Source organism: Mirounga leonina, unplaced genomic scaffold, assembly GCF_011800145.1.
Source record: "Mirounga leonina isolate KUSES-001 unplaced genomic scaffold, KU_Mleo_1.0 Mir_128, whole genome shotgun sequence".
Classification (NCBI taxonomy): Eukaryota; Metazoa; Chordata; class Mammalia; order Carnivora; family Phocidae; genus Mirounga; species Mirounga leonina.
The window spans coordinates 1,571,553-1,589,637 of NW_023270320.1; the positions used below are offsets into that span (position 1 = coordinate 1,571,553).

General features: G+C 45.2%; 1 protein-coding gene across 5 annotated transcripts in view; it reads right to left on the reverse strand.

The window, feature by feature from the left end:
• Positions 1-16,732, reverse strand: part of HGSNAT (heparan-alpha-glucosaminide N-acetyltransferase) — a 50,946-nt gene extending 34,214 nt beyond the window's left edge. For 3 of the 5 annotated variants that reach the window (XM_035003908.1, XM_035003904.1, XM_035003909.1), the window contains exon 1: positions 16,504-16,654. In XM_035003908.1, coding sequence (XP_034859799.1) covers positions 16,504-16,630 — 127 coding nt within the window. In that variant the 5' untranslated portion in view covers positions 16,631-16,654. Of the gene's footprint in view, positions 1-16,503 lie in introns of all 5 variants that reach the window. The other 2 variants (XM_035003903.1, XM_035003905.1) reach the window with 2 other exon arrangements.
• Between the last annotated feature and the right edge of the window lie 1,353 nt (positions 16,733-18,085).

The window sequence follows — 18,085 nt, forward strand, 5'->3', positions numbered from 1 at the left end:
TGGAGGGAGAGGGAGAAGCAGGCTCTCCACTGAGCCAGGAGCCCGATGTGGGGCTCGATCCCAGGACCCTGGGAACATGACCCGAGCCGAAGGCAGACACTTAACCAACTGAGCCACCCAGGCGCCCCTAAATCCCTCATTTTAAAGTTTACCTGAATTTACCCTTATTTAGCTTTCTGTAAAGACAAAACCCACAATATATAATTCTCTTTTTTTAAATTTATTTATTTATCTGAGAGAGAGAGAGAGCATGAGTGGAAGGGGCAGAGGGAAAGAATCTCAAGCAGACCCTACACCGAGCAGGGAGCCAGACGAGGGGCTCAATCCCAGGACTCTGAGATCATGGCCTGAGCCAAAACCAAGAGTCGGACACTTAACCAACTGCACCACCCAGGCACCCCAACAATATATAACTCTTAATAATCTATTGAAAATCTTTTCCCTCTCTAGACTAAACAAAGTTATACCCATCACTTTTTCTGTTGTTACTCTTCTGAAGAGCTTCTTCTAGTAGAAGCAGTGTTTGGGACCAGAGATAAAACATGGCGGGTTAAGTGTCTGGACTCCAAGTTACAACAATGTGAATTTGAATTCCACCCTGTCTCAGTTTCCTCACCAATAAATTAAGAGTCTAGAGGTTCTGCACTCAATTTCTATTGAGGGGCGAAGGTTCCCACATCACCAGCTGGGCATCCTACAATTCAACTCAGTTCTGACACTCTCCACCTGGAGACAGTGTAAGATCCCACAGACAGGGGCTCAGTCCCTCAAGAGTCCCACAAGTCCGCCACCACCTTCAGAAGCCAGTCACCAGTGCAGGTTACCACCCGTGCTTCTGACCGACCAGTTAGAGACTGGAGGTTCCCACAACCCCCTCCTCAGTTTCGATTAATTTGCTAGAGCGGCTCAGAGAACTCAGAGAAACATTTTACTAGTAGACTACTGGTATATTATAAAATGATAAAGCTCAGGAACAGCCAGATGGAAGAGATGCATAAGGCAAGATAAGGGGAAAGGGCGCAGAGCTGCCATGTCCTCTCCCAGGCCACTACTCTCTCCAGATCTCCAATTGTTCACCAACCCAGAAGCTCTCTGAACCCCATCCTTTGAGTTTTTATGGAGGCTTCATTACATGGGCAATTGATTAAATCATTGGTCATTAGTGCCTGATTCAACCCCCAGTCCCTCCCTCCTCCCCAGAAGCTGGTTGTGGGACTGAGCTCCAACCCTGTAATCACAGGGTCGGTTCTCCTGGCGACCAGCCCCATCCTTAGGTGCCTTGCAAAGATCACCTCATGAACATAACAAAGACACCTTGGCTGCTCTCCTCACTGAGGAAATTCCAAGGGGTTTAGCAGTCCTGTGCAAGAAACGGGAATGAAGACCAAATATATATTTCTTCATATAAATCACAGTATCTCAAATTCTAATAGTGTGTACTTCATAGGACTGTTGGGAAGGCTACGGTTGATAATATACGTAATGTGGTTGGCGCAGAATCTGAAATGAAGCAACGGTTCAACACATGATAATTATAACGTCCAGGCCACATCCAACCAACGCAGAGCTTCACTGGGGTTAGGGATACATGGTTAAATATTTTCCACCGTTGTTTCCGCTTTTTTCATGTAACTTCATTTCCAATTCCTTCCCATTTTAAGAAGTGATGCTATATATATCTAAAATTAACATGTTCTCCTTTTGACATAGGTCCTTAACTTCCAGGAGTGAAATTTTATAGCCTTTTAAATAGCTTTTGCTATGTATCGCCAAGTTCCTCTCCAATTGAGCTGTGCCGATTTACGATGACACCTGTGGTGACTTGTGCTCCCAGGTGATACAAATTACACACCTGAATGTGCACCAGGCCCCAACAGCCCCATGAAATAGCTCCTGATGTCTCCATTTTCTGGATGAGGAATCTGAGGCCTGGAGAGGTCAAACAACTTGCCTCAAGTCACCCACCAGCCACCAGGACTTAACGCTGCGGGCAGTCTGACCAGCACCTGACCTCTGTGACCAGTCTGCTGAGGGTAAACCCCAGAAGCTGGGCCAGTGATTTTTGGACTTTTAATTTTTTTCCTCACTTTTGAGCCTGATGTATAGAAAATATAGTTTCCTTACTGTTTTAGGTTAGAAATAATGATTGGCAAGCTTGAAAATCTTTTCCAAATGTTTACCATCAGTACTTTCCTGTGAATTGTTGGAATGTTCATTTATTTAACCACTTAACCCCCATTAAAAAGGAGACAGTAGGCCCAGAATGGAGTCACGTGTGCTAAACCCCACCCAGACCTAAGACCTACCCTAACTGCTTCTTCAGCTTTGGCCAGCAATGGGGTCTTCAACCAGGCAATATGGAACTTCCTGTCAGCATCAGGAGGTAATCTGCTGATAGACCCTTTCTGTTCCCGCCTAGGAAGGTCACCTTGCTTAAAACAATGCAGTTTGGGGGAATAATTTCCTTTTTCCTCTCCCTCTCTGCCTTTAAAAACCTTTCCTTTTCTGCTGCTCAATGAAGTTCCTTTCTACACTATTTGCTAGATGGGAAGCTGCCCCATTCATGAGGTGCTGAATGAAGCCAATTTGATCTTTAAATGTACTCAGTTGTCTTTTTGTTATTTAACAGATTTGGTGGCAGCGGTGGGATTGAAGGAGACTTCCGATGACTCCAGGGAAAATGAGAAACATGGGCATGGTACCCCACAAACACTCTGAGTTCACGGTCTCGCTCACCATGTCTGAGTGCCATGGGTAAGTTCTCTCTTGGTTCTGTGCTCTGCTCTCTGTATCAAGCCCTCGAACTAACTGCCTCTTCAGTCCACAATTCCAGGCTTTTTAAGTGGAAAACCCCAGCCCCTAATCTCATCCCAAGGTCAATGTGGGGAATGTTGGAAGCAGTGTGCAATTCTGCACCATGGGGAGCCCCCAATCTGCAACCCCCATCTGCTGGGGTCTGCTGGTTCGACCCTTTCCCCAGCCCAAGGCTCCACAGGGACTGCTGGTAGTGCACACAGGGCCTTCTACTGGCCATTCCACAGAAACTTCCAAACCCGGAATTTCGGTTCTGTTCTCAGATTCCACACTGGCAAGGGCCAGCGTTTTAGTCTGCCGTTCTCCCCTGGGAATCCTTCCCCAGATTCCATGTCTGTCGGGAGCAGGTGCAGTTCTCATTTGTTTGGAATCAGTCTACAGGCCCCATTCTTTGAGGTTTGCTGGCTCAACACTTTCCCCTGCCCCCAGTTCTTTGGTTACAGCTGATGTCCACAGGTTTGGTTCCTCAGATACTACTACTGGTTGCTGCAAATGTGCACATGATGGAAAGGTGAACTGCTCATGGGAATTGGGGAGGCCAAAGAAGCCACAAAAATTGGTAAGCACGAGTCAAGCATTTAAAAGCTGTTAAGAGTGCTCACCACTTAGCCCAAAGACACCTGAGTAAGGACGAGCTAGTCACAGAACCATTAGGGTTGACACTAGGTCACCTGCCAACCTCAAGAAAAATTCTGTATGATGAGGTGTAGCATGAGACACCACACAACCCCAACCCCACAGCATATCCCTCTTAGGTATTAATCTGGCTCTGAGAAACTCAAAGGCCAAGCGAAAAAATAAATAATAAATAATAATAAAGATAAAGATAGGATCCTTAATTTCTGAAGAGTGAACTGTGCCACCATCTGGCACACTTGCTTATTTTATGTCTAAGAACTGTTGGTCCCAAAAGCTATAAATATCTACAAAAATGGCAAAATCGTACTAACGACAAGCTAGAATTACAGTGGCCATTTTGAGTAATGTTCCAATTATATCAGCTCATTTAAGAAGTGCAGTTAAAAGTAAGGATTCCCAAATTAAACAAACAGAATGTGATACATAATTTTAATTGGTATGCAGAAGCCTCCAAATGGTTTCAAAATGGCAAAAGAGCTCCACTAAAATATTTATTGTAAAAGACTAATGAAAAATTAAAAACAAAAGAGGTACCTAAAACAAAAGGCTATAGAACTGAGGCAATCCCCTGCTGCTTCCCCATCCTCCTTTATCTGAGTGCTCATTCTAGTTATCCTCTCTCTGAAGTAACTTTACATGACCGTGAACAAAGTCAACCAAGTCTATGATCTTACAGGCATCCCCATATGTACCTTCAAAGGAGGGGCCCCCGTATGAGCTCCTCTCAGAGTTGACAAGACTCAGGGATTTCCTGATAAACTGCTACATTATTCCCTTAAACAGCCAAGGGAAAACTAAAATTAAAAAACAAAACAAGAGGGGTGTCTGGGTGGCTCAGCTAGTTGAGCACTTGCCTTCAGCTCAGGTCATGATCCCAGGGTCCTGGGATGGACCCCACATCAGGTGTGGAGGCTGCTTAAGATTCTCTCTCTTCCTCTCCCACTGCTTCACCCCCACGCTTGTGCGCACACACACACTCTCTCTCTCTCCCTCAAAAAAAAGGAAAAAAAAAAAAAAAAAGACAAGACAAAACAGAAAACCTTCCCAAATTCCAGTAAATTTCAGAGCTACAAACTCTCTGCTTTAAATCCGTTCACAGCCTATAGATGGGATCCTGGAAAAACGGATGGAAGCTGGCTAAGTCCTTCTCTAAGCTAAATGTGGGAAAGAGAAGCATTCCCACATAGGTGGATGGATAGGTCAGTCCTTCCACATCCAGACTATAACCTGAATCTTTGAGGAATTAAAAGCAACTGTCCTTATCTTAAAAATCTTTATAAAACTAGAAATGCACATGGAGAGGCAATTCAAAGTTAACCTATTCCTTTCACTGATCTCCAAGCCTCCCCTTGTTTATCTCAAAAGGCTTGTAAATTATTGTCCTTAGAAAACCAAAGTTCTTCTTGGAGGAACTTGCATTCTTTCCCTGTGACTCTGAGATGAAAATATCAAAAGTACAAACTCAGTGAGGTAATTCTTATCAGAAGTATAATGAAAGGAGCAAAAGTCATTTGAAATTTAGATAAATGAAAAATCATGTATCTTCTCCACAAATATTAGTAGAAAAAACTTTAGTCATCTGAGCCAATAACCTTAACTTATTCCATCTGCCAGAAAAAAGTTAGGAACCAACTGTTCTTTTGTAAACTAGTGAGTTCTGCATTATCCTATCTGTCTCCTGGTAAAAATTGCAAAATAAAAATTACCAGGTTTCTGCTTATATGTTAATGTCTGTCTGTCTGTCTGTCTATCTATCAATCAATCAATCTACTATCCGTGTGTATGTGTAGATGGGTGGCATTTTCTACCTCTGGAAAATTGCTAAATTGCTAAAATTAATTTGTAAAGAGGTCTATTTAATTGGCTTATAAATTAAGTATTTCTAAATCTCAGCAATCTAATAGAAACTAACTCAAATGCTTTTTCAGGTTCATATGATCTAGGAAGACATTCGGTATTAAAGATAGTTTATGTTTGTTGGTTTAATTAAAATAGATATGTCTTTAGAGTTTTCAACATTAAATATGACACTTTTACCCTAGCCAGGTTTATTCATCAAATATGTTCATATTATCTGTTACTACATTTGTCAACAAGAGACAGTGGCTATCTAATGTCCTATCTGAGTTAATGATGTTTTGTGGGTATTCTAACCATAATTGTTAAGAACAAGTAAATTGAATAGATATAAGTAGGTAAAAAGTTTTTATGTGAACTTTTTAAGTAGTTTCCCCAAATCTTTTTGGTAACCCTGAAACCTTAAAGTTTTGCTAAATTAAGTTGAATTCACTGAATATCCAGATCATTTCCAAATAAGATAAAATGCTGGAACATTAATTATTGAATATAGGCTTGACCACTTTTTGCTTCCTTTTACAGAAAAACTGAAGATATTTGAGTCTATTAGTAAACATGCTTCATGCCACCCTGAGAAATTTTCTACGAAAAAAGCATGTTTCTAGAAGTCATGACATTTATAAGTCTGCCTGAAAGAGGACTTCAGCTCCCTCCATTTTGACCTCAAACTTTCTGTTGGGTTCTTCTTTCCAGCTTATCTCTTGGCTCAGGGGGAAGACCCTGACAGCAAAGCATCCTCTGCAACATCCCCCTCAAGCAATAAGGACTGCCTAGAGCCAGCAAGATACCACCCTTGATTGACTCTAAGACAGTGGTCGACCAGAACGTCACTGCCCAGCTGCAAGCACCCACCGACCTTTGCCCCATATTTTCCTTCTATAAACCTGGAAGTATTTTCGGCACTTTGGAGACATTTTTTTTTTTTTTTTTAAGATTTTATTTATTTGACAGTGAGAGAAAGAGCACAAGTAGCCAGAGCTGCAGGCAGAGGGAGAGGGAGAAGCAGGCTCCCTGCTGAGCAAGGAGCCCGATGCAGGGCTCAATCCCAGGGTCCTGGGATCATGACCTGAGCCAAAGGCAAGACGCCCAGCCGAGCCACTCAGGCGCCCCATGGAGACAGTCTTTGAGACACTAGTCTGCTATCGTCCCGGTGTTGGTCTCACTGAAATAAATCCCTTTCTTGTTTCAACACCACTCCTCTCTCTGCCTGTGGATTCTGTCGACAGCGAGTGGCAGAACCTGGTCTGGGACCCCCAGCGCCAGGTGCTCTTGCACCCCCTGCCCTGGTTATATGCCAACTCAGAATGCTAATGTAAAAGATAGTTCATGATGATTTACTTCTTAGTTAAAATTCCTAAAGAACTCTAATTAATATGCAGGATTAAAGCTACAAGAAATAATAAGGGAAATACCTCCATATGCAAGAAAAGTAGGATGTGTGCTTTCACGAAAAGAAGGTATGAGGAATGGAAATGTATTTTTGTTGAAGGAAAAAAAAGGAATCCTATCCTAAAATCAGGGTGGTTTTTTAAAGAGGGAATACATAGGACAAAATCTGATGATAGAAAAGAAAGTTGTAGAAGATTTGTGGAAAAGGAATCTTTGAAAAGGAATTTTAATGTGTAATCAGTCTGGCTAAGATTAAAATGAATCTATTTAAAAATGAGGGTTTTTTTTTAAAATTCAATTAACCAATATATAGTACAACATTAGTTTCAGATGTAGTGAGGTGTTTTTTGTTTTTTGTTTTTTTTTTAAAGTAATCTCTACGCCAACGTGGGCTCCGACTCATGACCCCAAGATCAGAGTCACATGCTCCACCGACTAAGCTAGCCAGGCGCCCCTAAAAATGAGTTTAAATATCAAAAGTACACTGGTGCAATATTAGAATTTGGTTTTTCTCTCCATTAAAAGGGCAAAGTTCTTTTAGGTTACTGGTCTGCTCTTAATAAATTATAACCAAAAGTTTTCTTCATCTTTAATGTAATCTGCCTAGAAAACAAAAATTCTGTTTTGTGGGGCACCTGGGTGGCTGAGTTGGGTAAGCATCTGCCTTCAGCTCAGGTCATGATCCCAGGGTCCTGGGATCGAGCCCCTCGTCGGGCTCCCTGCTCAGTGGGGAGCCTGCTTCTCCCTCTCCCTTTGCCTGCCTCTCTGCCTACTTGTGCTCTGTCAGAAAAATAAATAAAATCTTAAAAAAAAAAAAAAACTTAAAAAAAATTGTTTTGTTTTTATCAGGTCTCTAGTTAGAAAAAAAAAAACAGTCTTTTCAATATTAAAATAGCTACAGCTTTGTGCAACTATTTGACTTTCTGTATTTGCCTATGAAGTCTTTGTTACTTGGTGAAATGGAAAACTAAGCATTGTTTCACAGTCATCTATGATCCTATTTAATGAAGTACCCAAACCTTTTGATACCTTAACAAACTTCCCCAAAATCAAATTTTTTAAATGAAGTCTTTTTGACCTTGAACTAGCTTTGGGTTTTCCAGACAGTCCCTTGGAATATCTCAAAGGATTTGTTCTCTTTATAAAAGGGAAGATGTTTAACTAAATAGGCTTATCTGGTATGTTAAATTGCATGGGAAGCATTGTCAAACAAATGATGCTAAACCTTCTTTGATTATATTTGCAGGGATATATGTTATTAATAAAAGCGTCCCAGAAACTGTATGAAATTCCTGAAGATTGAATAGGTATTGATATAATGTTAACACTTGTAATTCCAGTTATTTTATGAAAATGTACTCACAAAAATAACCAAATTTCCTTGTCAATTCCATTGTAATGAACTTTTATCAGATCTTTAACAACAGGCATTTTTAAGTCTTTTGCCATTTACAGAGTTACTGTTTTACTCAGATGCTTTTACAAAAGCTTCCTACAAATGTTTCATCTTCAGAGAAATTCATGGAAAAGAATCTGACAAGTACTCTAGAATATGGGTTTCTGATCACTTTCAGATCATTCAACTGAACTGGGTAAAAATTTCCAGAACGATGGGGCGCCTCGGTGGCTCAGTTAAGCATCGGACTCTTGGTTTCAGCCCACTTCAGGTCATGACCTCATGGGACATGGGACTGAGCCCCTCCTTGGGCTCCTCACACAGGGGGAGTCCGCTTGAGAATTCCTCCCTCTGCCCCTCCCCCAACTCACACACACATACATGCACTCTTTGTCTCTCTCTCTCTAAAATAAGTAAATCTTTTAAACAAAAGGGTGGCGCCTGGGTGGCTAAGTCGGTTGAGCATCTGACTCTTGGTTTCAGCTCAAGTCATGATCTCAGGGTCATGAGACTGAGCCCCACATCAGGCTCCGTGCTCAGCAGGGAGTTGGCTTGGAACTCTCTCCCTCTCCCTCTGCCCCTCCCCCTACTCACTCACACACTCTCTAAAATAAATAAATCTTAAAAAAAAAAAAATGAATTTCCAGAACAAGTGGGAAAACAGTATTCAAGTAGGACAAGATTTAATAACATGGAACTAAATGAGCCAAGGAGGATGATTATTAATCTTTAGGACTTCTAGTTTAAAATGCTGCTGGTTCGGGCGCCTGGGTGGCTCAGTTGGTTAAGCGACTGCCTTCGGCTCAGGTCATGATCCCGGAGTCCTGGGATGGAGTCCCACATTGGGCTCCCGGCTCAGCAGGGAGCCTTCTTCTCCCTCTGACCCTCTCCCCTCTCATGCTGTTTCTCTCTCAAATAAATAAATAAAATCTTTAAAAACAAAAAACAAATATATTTGAAAAAAAAATAATAAAATGCTGCTGGTTCTCTAACATTTTGCTTTTCCAGATTTTTTTTTTTTAAGATTTTATTTATTTATTTGACAGAGAGAGACACAGCAAGAGAGGGAACACAAGCAGGGGGAGTGAGAGAGGGAGAAGCAGGCCTCCCGCCAAGCAGGGAGCCCAATGCGGGGCTCGATCCCAGGACCCTCAGATCATGACCTGAGTCGAAAGCAGACGCTTAATGACTGGGCCACCCAGGCGCCCCTGCTTTTCCAGATTTTAAGAAACCTTCTTCTCTTTTCTCTTAAGGTATCAACAAATTGATAAGATACACCTTTGTGAACAAAGATGAAACATTTACTTTTTCTCCCTACCTAATTCCTCCAGAATTGGAAAGCTCTTGGGTATTCTTTTCATAGCCATATAGTTATTTACAGAGATTCAGTGAGTCTGATCCTTGTAACCAGACACCACTGGAAACCTTGGCTATACTACTAAAGCTTTGACCAGCATGTCATATTTGAGAGAGAGATGCACAGACTCAGATATGACCAAACAGCTTTAAAGAACTAAGGCTGAAGTGAAATGTTGGGACGCGGGAGCAAACAGCCAAGAAAGAATTCCTGAGACATCGTCAGTGCAAAAAGAATGGTTTTATTAAAGTATGGGAACAGGACCCATGGGCAGAAAAAGCTACACTGGGTAGTGAGGAGTGACTGATTATATCCTTTCAAGTTGGGAGTTGGTTTGGGAATAGCCTAAGTCCCTAAGGAATTTGGAAGCAAGGCTTCCAGGACCTTGATGGGCTAGCTCTTGTCAGGATAAGGTCATTTACTACTGTCTAGTAAAACCTTAGTCATGAGACTCTTCAGATGGATTATCAGTGGGCCATACATTTAGAGGATGATTGCTAACATATATCTTGGGGGGGCAGGTAGAGCTAAAGTAAATTTCTAAGGGATTATGTTAAAGACTTATAAGATCCTGGAGGTTGGGCTAATGTCAAGCTAAGGTTGCCTTTTGCCTCTAGCAAAGTATTAACATTGAGGCAGTTGAGTTCCTGGAGGAAGGTCACTCTGCCTGTCCCAAGTACTTGTCAATGGGCTATAAGTTATAGGGAAGTTTAATTTTTTTCCTATATTTCTTTTGCCTTTGTTTTCTACATCAAGGTTGACTTTGCAGAGCCAATAAAGCCTCTTGGACAAATTGACCTAACACCGTGCTTACAAGGTTCCAGCAAAGTAGCATTAAAAAGAGCTTATATTGGGGCACCTGAGTGGCTCAGTCAGTTTAGCAGGCGACTCTTGATCTCAGCTCAGGTCTTGATCTCAGGGCCGTGAGTTCAAGCCCCATAGTGGGCTCCACACTGGGTGTGAAGCCTACTTAAAATTTAAAATAAAAAATTTTAATTTTAATTTTTTAAAAAAAAAGAGTTTATATGGTCCAAAAATAAATATTTTTTTTAAAGAGAGATGGGGTGTCTGGGTGGTGCAGTCAGTTGAGCATCTGATTCCTGGCTCCGCCTTGGGTTGTGATCTCAGGGTCATGGGATTGGGCCCCATGCTGGGCTCCACACTCAGCGCGGGGTCTCCTTGGGACTCTCTCTGCCCCTCTTCCCTTTCTCGCTCTTATAAATAAATAAATCTTTAAAAAAATTTAAAAATAAAAGAGGAGAGGGCAACTGGCTGGCTGAATTGGTAAAGCATGTGGACTCTTGATTTTGGGGTCATGAGCTCAAGCCCCACATTGGGCGTAGAGCTTACTTAAAAATAAATATTTTTTTAAAAAGAGAAAAAAAACTATAGCTTTTAAAAAGAAAGAGCTTATATGGTCAATCACTATTCTTGGTGCACTTAAGAAAATAATCAGGCAAAGTTTAATGCAAGCAAATTAGTTTTGCTATTAAAATGAGGCTAATTATAGGGAGAAGAAATGTTTACCCCTTTGTCTGTATTAGATTCTAATCCTGTTAACTGTCTTTGAGGTTCTGTTATAAATTGGACTGGATCCTGAATTATTCTAGTTTCCTCAAAAATTTGGCTCTGACTCTCCAAACTAATGTTTCCAATTTTCTCCCAGCCTTCTGATTTGAAATCACCAAGAACAAAGACTGCCCTTGAATCTCCTTGGAAGGGACTCCAGGTCCTCCTCACCACCCAGATGGCAGCCAGACTTCAGGGATTTAAGCCCTGGAAACGCATCTCACTGCTGAAGAAGGCTCCACCTGACATGTGGTCCTACACAAGCACTGGGGACTCCAAATTAAATTGAACAGGGAACATCAAAGTAGAGTGCTTCCTCCCAAGGTGCCAGATCAAGAATTCGTATTTTTAAAAAAGATTTTGTTTATTTATTTGACAGAGAGAGACACAGCAAGAGAGGGAACACAAGCAGGGGGAATGGGAGAGGGAGAAGCAGGCTTCCCGCTGAGCAGGGAGCCCGATACGGGGCTCGATCCCAGGACCCTGGGATCATGACCTGAGCCGAAGGCAGATGCTTAACGACTGAGCCACCCAGGCAGGCGCCCCTCTTTTGTTTTAATCTTCGTGAGATTCGTAGGCCACAATTTCAAGGTTTACAGTCTTTAAGTTGGTCATTCTCTTCATTCCTTTCCGATGCTCATGTGTTAAGGAAATCACTTGCATGGTGGTTAGTGGCTGCAAACACGTACTGAGACCTTCTGAGAGAATATCATACACCAGGGAGACAACTATGATTATTACAAGCAGCATAATCCCAAGGTCTGGAGTGCATTTCAGAGCCACTTGGGTCCCCAAGACCCAAACCAATCAAAATCAAAATCAACAAAGTCAAAGAAAGACCCTGTTGAAGGAGTCACCTCTGGAAGCTGGGTGGCTTGCTCAGTGATCTTATGTCCGAGTTTCAACTTCCCCAGAAGTATTAATTCAGATGCAGCAGGTTGGTTTGGCCATAGTTCAGATATCTCTTTTTTTGGCAAAATATAACCAAGGGCTACCCTATTATTAAGAACAACTTTGGACAGAGAGCCTAAGGATCTTTATTGGGCAGCTATTGTCTTAGTAATGGATTTTGCAATATCTTTAAGAGTTAAGGAGGGGCCCACAGTTAGACAGACTAAGAAGCATTCATAATGATAACCACCACAGACAAAGACAAACTCGTTTGGGGCACAAATTACTCCCTGCTGTGGTGGCACGGTTAATGGATTCATTCACAGGGATTGTTTGTATTTGCTGTTCAAGCCAAAGGGTCAGCTAGGTTTCCTCTTAGCCTAAAATAAAAAGTTGTTCTAAATTCCACAAGTTACCCACCTTAGCAGTGGCCTGGGAGATACAGATGATGGTGTTATCTTTCCAGTCCAGTGCCAGAGTAAAGGACAGAAAAGGAGGAAGAAAGAGTTTCATGTTTAGAGTATGACGTCTTAGGGCGCCTGGGTGGCGCAGTCGTTAAGCGTCTGCCTTCGGCTCAGGTCATGATCCCAGGGTCCTGGGATCAAGGCCCATGTCATTGGGCTCCCCGCTCCACGGGGAGCCTGCTTCTCCCTATCCCTCTGCCACTCCCCCTGCTTCTGCTCTCTGTCAAATAAATAAATAATCTAAAAAAAAAAGCAAAAACAAAAAAACAAAACAAATCAAAATACAAGGTGACCTCTGGATACCACACAAAGGATCAACAAAATTTCATGTAAAGCTCCAAGAACTACAGAGCTGAGAGCGGTGTTAGAGCCTTATACTTTGATCACACCTCTCAGTTAAGCTGAGAGTCTGATCAAGAGGTAGAAATTGTTAAAAAGGAGACAAATGGCCCCAAATGGAATCACTTATGCTACACCCCACCAAGACTTAATACCTACCCTAACTGCACCTTCACCTCTCAGAAAAGTGACCTTTAAGCAGCCAACAGAACTTCCTGGTCAGCACCAGAAGGTAATCCACTGATGGACCCCTTCCATTACCCCTAGGAGAGCATCCTGGCCTAAAATGCATTCTTTGCTAATAATTTCCTTTTTTCCTCTCCCTCTCTGCCTTTTAAAACCTTTCCTTCTCTGCAGCTTGAGGGAGCTCCTTTCTATTTGCTAGATGGGATACTGGCCGATTCATGAATTATTGAATAAAGCCAATTTGATCTTTACATTTACCCAGATGAGTTTTTGTTCTTTAACACCCCTTCCATCTTGAGGCTCTTCTTAGGATTTCTATCATTTCTTTACATAGCACAGATGTTAAATCCTTTGTCATACCTGTCACAGATACATGTCATGTCATGTTTTCAAATAGTTCTTTTTAGTTCCCCTTGTTCAGTTTTGATAGTTTTCATTTTCAAATTTATAGTCACTATTTATTGACCTTTTCCTCTGTAATTGTTTTACATATCATCATCCCTTCATAGTTGGAATAAGTAATGCTTTTATTCATATTCCTGAGTCTTTTTTTTTTTTTTAAGATTTTATTTATTTAACAGAGAGAGACATAGCGAGAGCAGGAACACAAGCAGGGGGAGTGGGAGAGGGAGAAGCTGCGGGAAGCCCGATGTGGGACTCGATCCCAGAACCCTGGGATCATGACCTGAGCCGAAGGCAGACGCTTAACGACTGAGCCACCCAGGCGCCCCATATTCCTGAGTCTTTAGTAGTGGGTTGAGTAAGGTTCTTGATTTATGCTTCAGCTTCCATACGAATTTCAGACTTTAATGGGTCTTTTTTTTTTTTTTTTAGTATTTTATTTATTTATTTGACAGAGAAAGACACAGCGAGAGAGGGAACACAAGCAGGGGGAGTGGGAGAGGAAGAAGCAGGCGTCCCGCTGAGCAGGGAGCCCCATGCGGGCTCGATCCCAAGCAGACACTTAACGACTGAGCCACCCAGGTGTCCTTTTAACAGGCCTTAATAATCATCATAAGGATGCAACTCCCAAGCCATCCACTATGACATCTAAATCGAACTTGATGCTCAGTTTCAAGAAAAAGTTGCCAATTTCTGATACTGATGACCTTAGAAATACCAGGGCAACACTCAAGGAGCATTATATCCAAAACAATGATTCTCTCCTCCTCTCCTGTCTACAATGTCCTGATGAGGACATAAACCAGATAAAGTCACCTTTCAATAAAGCCCTAGTAACTGTGCTGTTCGTATATTAGACTTTTATTTTGTTTCCAAATATTTAATTTCTGGTTCTAGCTCTCTGCTCATGAGTACCTTTGTGGGACAAATTTTTAAAGACATTGTCTATTTATTATTATTTTTTCTAAGTAAACTTGGGTCCTCAAATCAAACGAAAATGGAGTTCTTAGCAGGAAGTTGCCCAGCCCAAACCTGAACTCCAGGCGGCACTAAAAGCCTAGCTGTCCTCTCAGCACAGCTTCATGAAGGTTCTGGAGTAGATCACTTAAGAATATTAATATGTTGGGGCGCCTAAGTGGCTCAATCGCTAAGCGTCTGCCTTCGGCTCAGGTCATGATCCCAGGGTCCTGGGATCGAGCCTCGCATCCGGCTCCCTGCTCGGCAGGGAGTCTGCTTCTCCCTCTCCCACTCCCCCTGCTTGTGTTCCCTCTCTCGCTGTGTCTCTCTCTGTCAAATAAATAAATAAAATCTTAAAAAAAAAAAAAGCATATTAATATGTTATCTCTCGGGGCGCCTGGGTGGCTCAGTTGGTTGGGCGACTGCCTTCAGCTCAGGTCATGATCCCAGAGTCCTGGGATCGAGCCCCACATAGGGCTCTCTGCTCAGCCGGAAGCCTGCTTCTTCCTCTCCCACTCCCCCTGCTTGTGTTCCCTCTCATGCTGTCTCTCTCTCTCTCTCTGTCAATTAAATAAATAAAATCTTAAAAAATATATATATGTTATCTCTCACTCCACATAATTACTACTTACAAACCACCTTTTTCTAAAATAAATACCGCTATTAATTGGTGCTAAAGTACAAAGAAAAAGCATTGCACGAGATCTGTCCCTGACAACTTATGATTGGCTTGATTAGGTAACCTCTTAGGGTCCGTTTCCTCCAATACAAAAGGGGAGTAGGCGGGACAGAGTCAGGGGTGGGGAAGGCAGTAATACAAAATGTAATCAGCTAAGATGGTTTTTCAAAACTCATTTTGTCCTTGCCCTACAAGATTCTGGTTGGGAAGGAGGAGCATTCTGAACTACACGCACTGACGCCAAAACCCCCCTATTCTGATAAAGAAAAGGAGACTGGGGGGGTGGGGAAGAAAGGCAGGGGATAGGCAGACCTTTCCCCAAACCCTGACCAAACAGCGTTTCTTGCAGTTGACTGATCCCACAATCCCTGAACAAAGCATCCCCTGGGGAGGAGCGGGGGACTATCTCCTCCTGGGGCCCTGGATTTCCCGTTTCGGGGGCTCTAGGAGAGTATTTTTCACCATCTCCCCCAGGGTGTTGGGGGACCAGGCAAATGAGGAAAACGCCAGAGGAGCTGAGTGCCGACACTCCCAGCCGCACAGTAGAATCACCCCCAGCAAAGATACCCCGCGCCGCCCCTCCCAGGCCAAGAACCGTGTGCCGTGGCTTCCCAGCAAACCGCAAGGCGCCAGCAAACCCAGGCCTCAACTGTCCCTCGCATCACCTTAGCCGTAAAATGTGCCGAAGGGCGCTCGAGACTGGGCTTCGAGTTTCGACAACCAGCTCCTGTGATCGACACCCTCCCCGCGCCCCGCTAGCTGAGTTTTTATTCTATGCCGGACGTTTACTCGGGAGTTCCGTGCCGGTGCGGTGGGAGCCTATCCCCGCGCAGCTGCGGGCCGGGGCTGCGGCGCTGCGTCCCCCGCAAGCACGGCGGCCCGGCAGGGCAGCGGCCCGCGCTCCAGCTTCCCAGCTTTCCCGCCGCGCAGCACGCCACGCCTCAAGTCCTCTATCCTCTTCGCGGAACGGACTTCGTTTGCGCAGAAGTCCCCGCAAACAGTAAGCTAGAGGAGGACTGGACGTCGGATACACCCCTCTTGGCCAGTCCGTCTCTTATTTAGCTTTGCATGGGGGGAGTAACAGGTCTCCCCACCGAAGGCATTCTACTGTACGACAGAAGTCGCCTGGAGACCTAGGTGCCCGGCTCGGGGCGTGCGGGCGGCCGGGGGGCGCGGGGCCGCCCCGCTCGGCTACCCTCCCGCGTTTCCCGGTGGGGGGGGGGCGCTTTTTGGACGTGGGGGTCGGGCCCCTCCACGGCACTCGTCCCCCGAGGCCGCGAGGCTAACCCGCGCGGTGTCTGCGCCAACACCGAGAGACTCCTGCCCCGGGGGCGCTCACTACAACGCAAAGGGAACAAAAACTAGTTCCGGAGACGGGCTTTTTTCCGAGCGCTCGCCTGCGGCACTGCCCCGGCCGGGAGGGGGCGGCGCGTCGCCCCGAGGGAGGGGACAGTCGCGCGGCCCGCAGCTGGCCCCGCCCCCCAGCGGAACCCGCGGCAGGAGCGGGGGGCAGCGGCGCGGAGTCCGCCGAGCCGCCCCGGCCGGAGCCGCGGCCCGCACTCACCTCGCGGCGGGGCGGCCTCGGCGTCGCGCTCCGGGGAGCCGCCGGGGGCCAGCAGCGCGGCGCTCAGCACCGACGCCGCCAGCAGCAGCGCGGCCAGCGCTCGGCCCGCGCCCCGCGCCCCGTTCATGCCGCCCGCCGCCGCCTCGGCCGCCGCTCCTCTGCCGCCGCCGCCGCCGCCGCGCTCCCGGGCCCTGCGCTTCTCCGCGGCGCACGGCCGCGCGCCCGTCATCGCCTCCCTCCCGGCCGCCGTCACCGCCGCCGCCTGACTCACCCGCGGGGGCGGGGGCAAAGCGGGAGCCGGGGGCGGGGCCGCCAGCGCGGGAGGGCCGGGGGGCGGGGGGCGGGGGGCTGCCCCGGCGTCGGGCCCGCCCGGCCGCTAGCTCCGCGCGCTGGGGGACACGGGCACCGTAAGGAGCCGGATCCGCTACCAGCGCGCCGTGCTCTTTGTCCCGCGGGGAGCGGCCGTCTGCGGCCCACGAGCCACGGCTCCCCAGTCTCTGGCCACTCCCCTGAGCCACAGTCTGCTCAATCTCTGGGTCCAGTCACTCACCGTACAAACGGGCGTTAGTGTCCTCTGCCCCCAGTTCTGGAAATGCCATGGTAAGCAAGACAGGTGGAGTCCCAGCCCCCAAGGCGTTCGCCCTCCAGAGGGAGAGATGTGCCGCCAAAGCCACCATGGGGTACCACCACTTTGAAGCTCTTTGTCAGTCTCTGACACAAAGTTAGAAGCACCCCTGTATACCCGGGGAAACTGTCGTACGTATAAGACACGTTCCATAATGCTTGCAGCAGGGTGCTGGGGAATTTCAAAAACCTGTAAACACTCTAAACGTGTATCAGTGGAGAAAATGGTAAATTGTGGCATAGTATATACAGCTGTAGAAATGATCTAGGGTTACCTGTGTCAACATGGATGAGTCACAAAAATAAGGTTGAGGGCAAAATGCAAGTTGCACAAATCCTTTGTAGTAACTTATATGTAAAGTGTAAAGCCAAGAAAAACAATACTGTATGTTGTTTAGGTATATATGCACACGTAATAAAAGTATAGAGACATACATGGAAAGATAAACACTAAATTCAAGTAATGGTTTGGAGTAGGGAGGGAGCAAAATGTCATCACAGTGGACTTCGGCTGGCAATGTTTCATTGCTTAACTAGGGTGATAGGCATATGGGTGATCCCTATATATATATATTTTTTAAAGATATTATTTATTTGGGGCGCCTGGGTGGCTCAGTCATTAAGCGTCTGCCTTCGGCTCAGGTCATGATCCCAGGGTCCTGGGATCGAGCCCCGCATTGGGCTCCCTGATCGGCGGGAAGCCTGCTTCTCCCTCCTCCACTCCCCCGTTTGTGTTCCCTCTCTTGCTGTCTCTCTCTCTCTCTCTCTGTCAAATAAATAAAATCTTTAAAAAAAATAAAAATAAAAAAAGATTTTATTTATTTGTCAGAGAGAGAGAACACAAGCAGGGGGAGCAGTAGGCAGAGGAGAAGCAGGCTCCCGATGGATGCTTAACCAACTGAGCCACCCAGGCGCCCGCCCCCCATATTATTTTTTAATACTTCTCTGTATGTCTGAA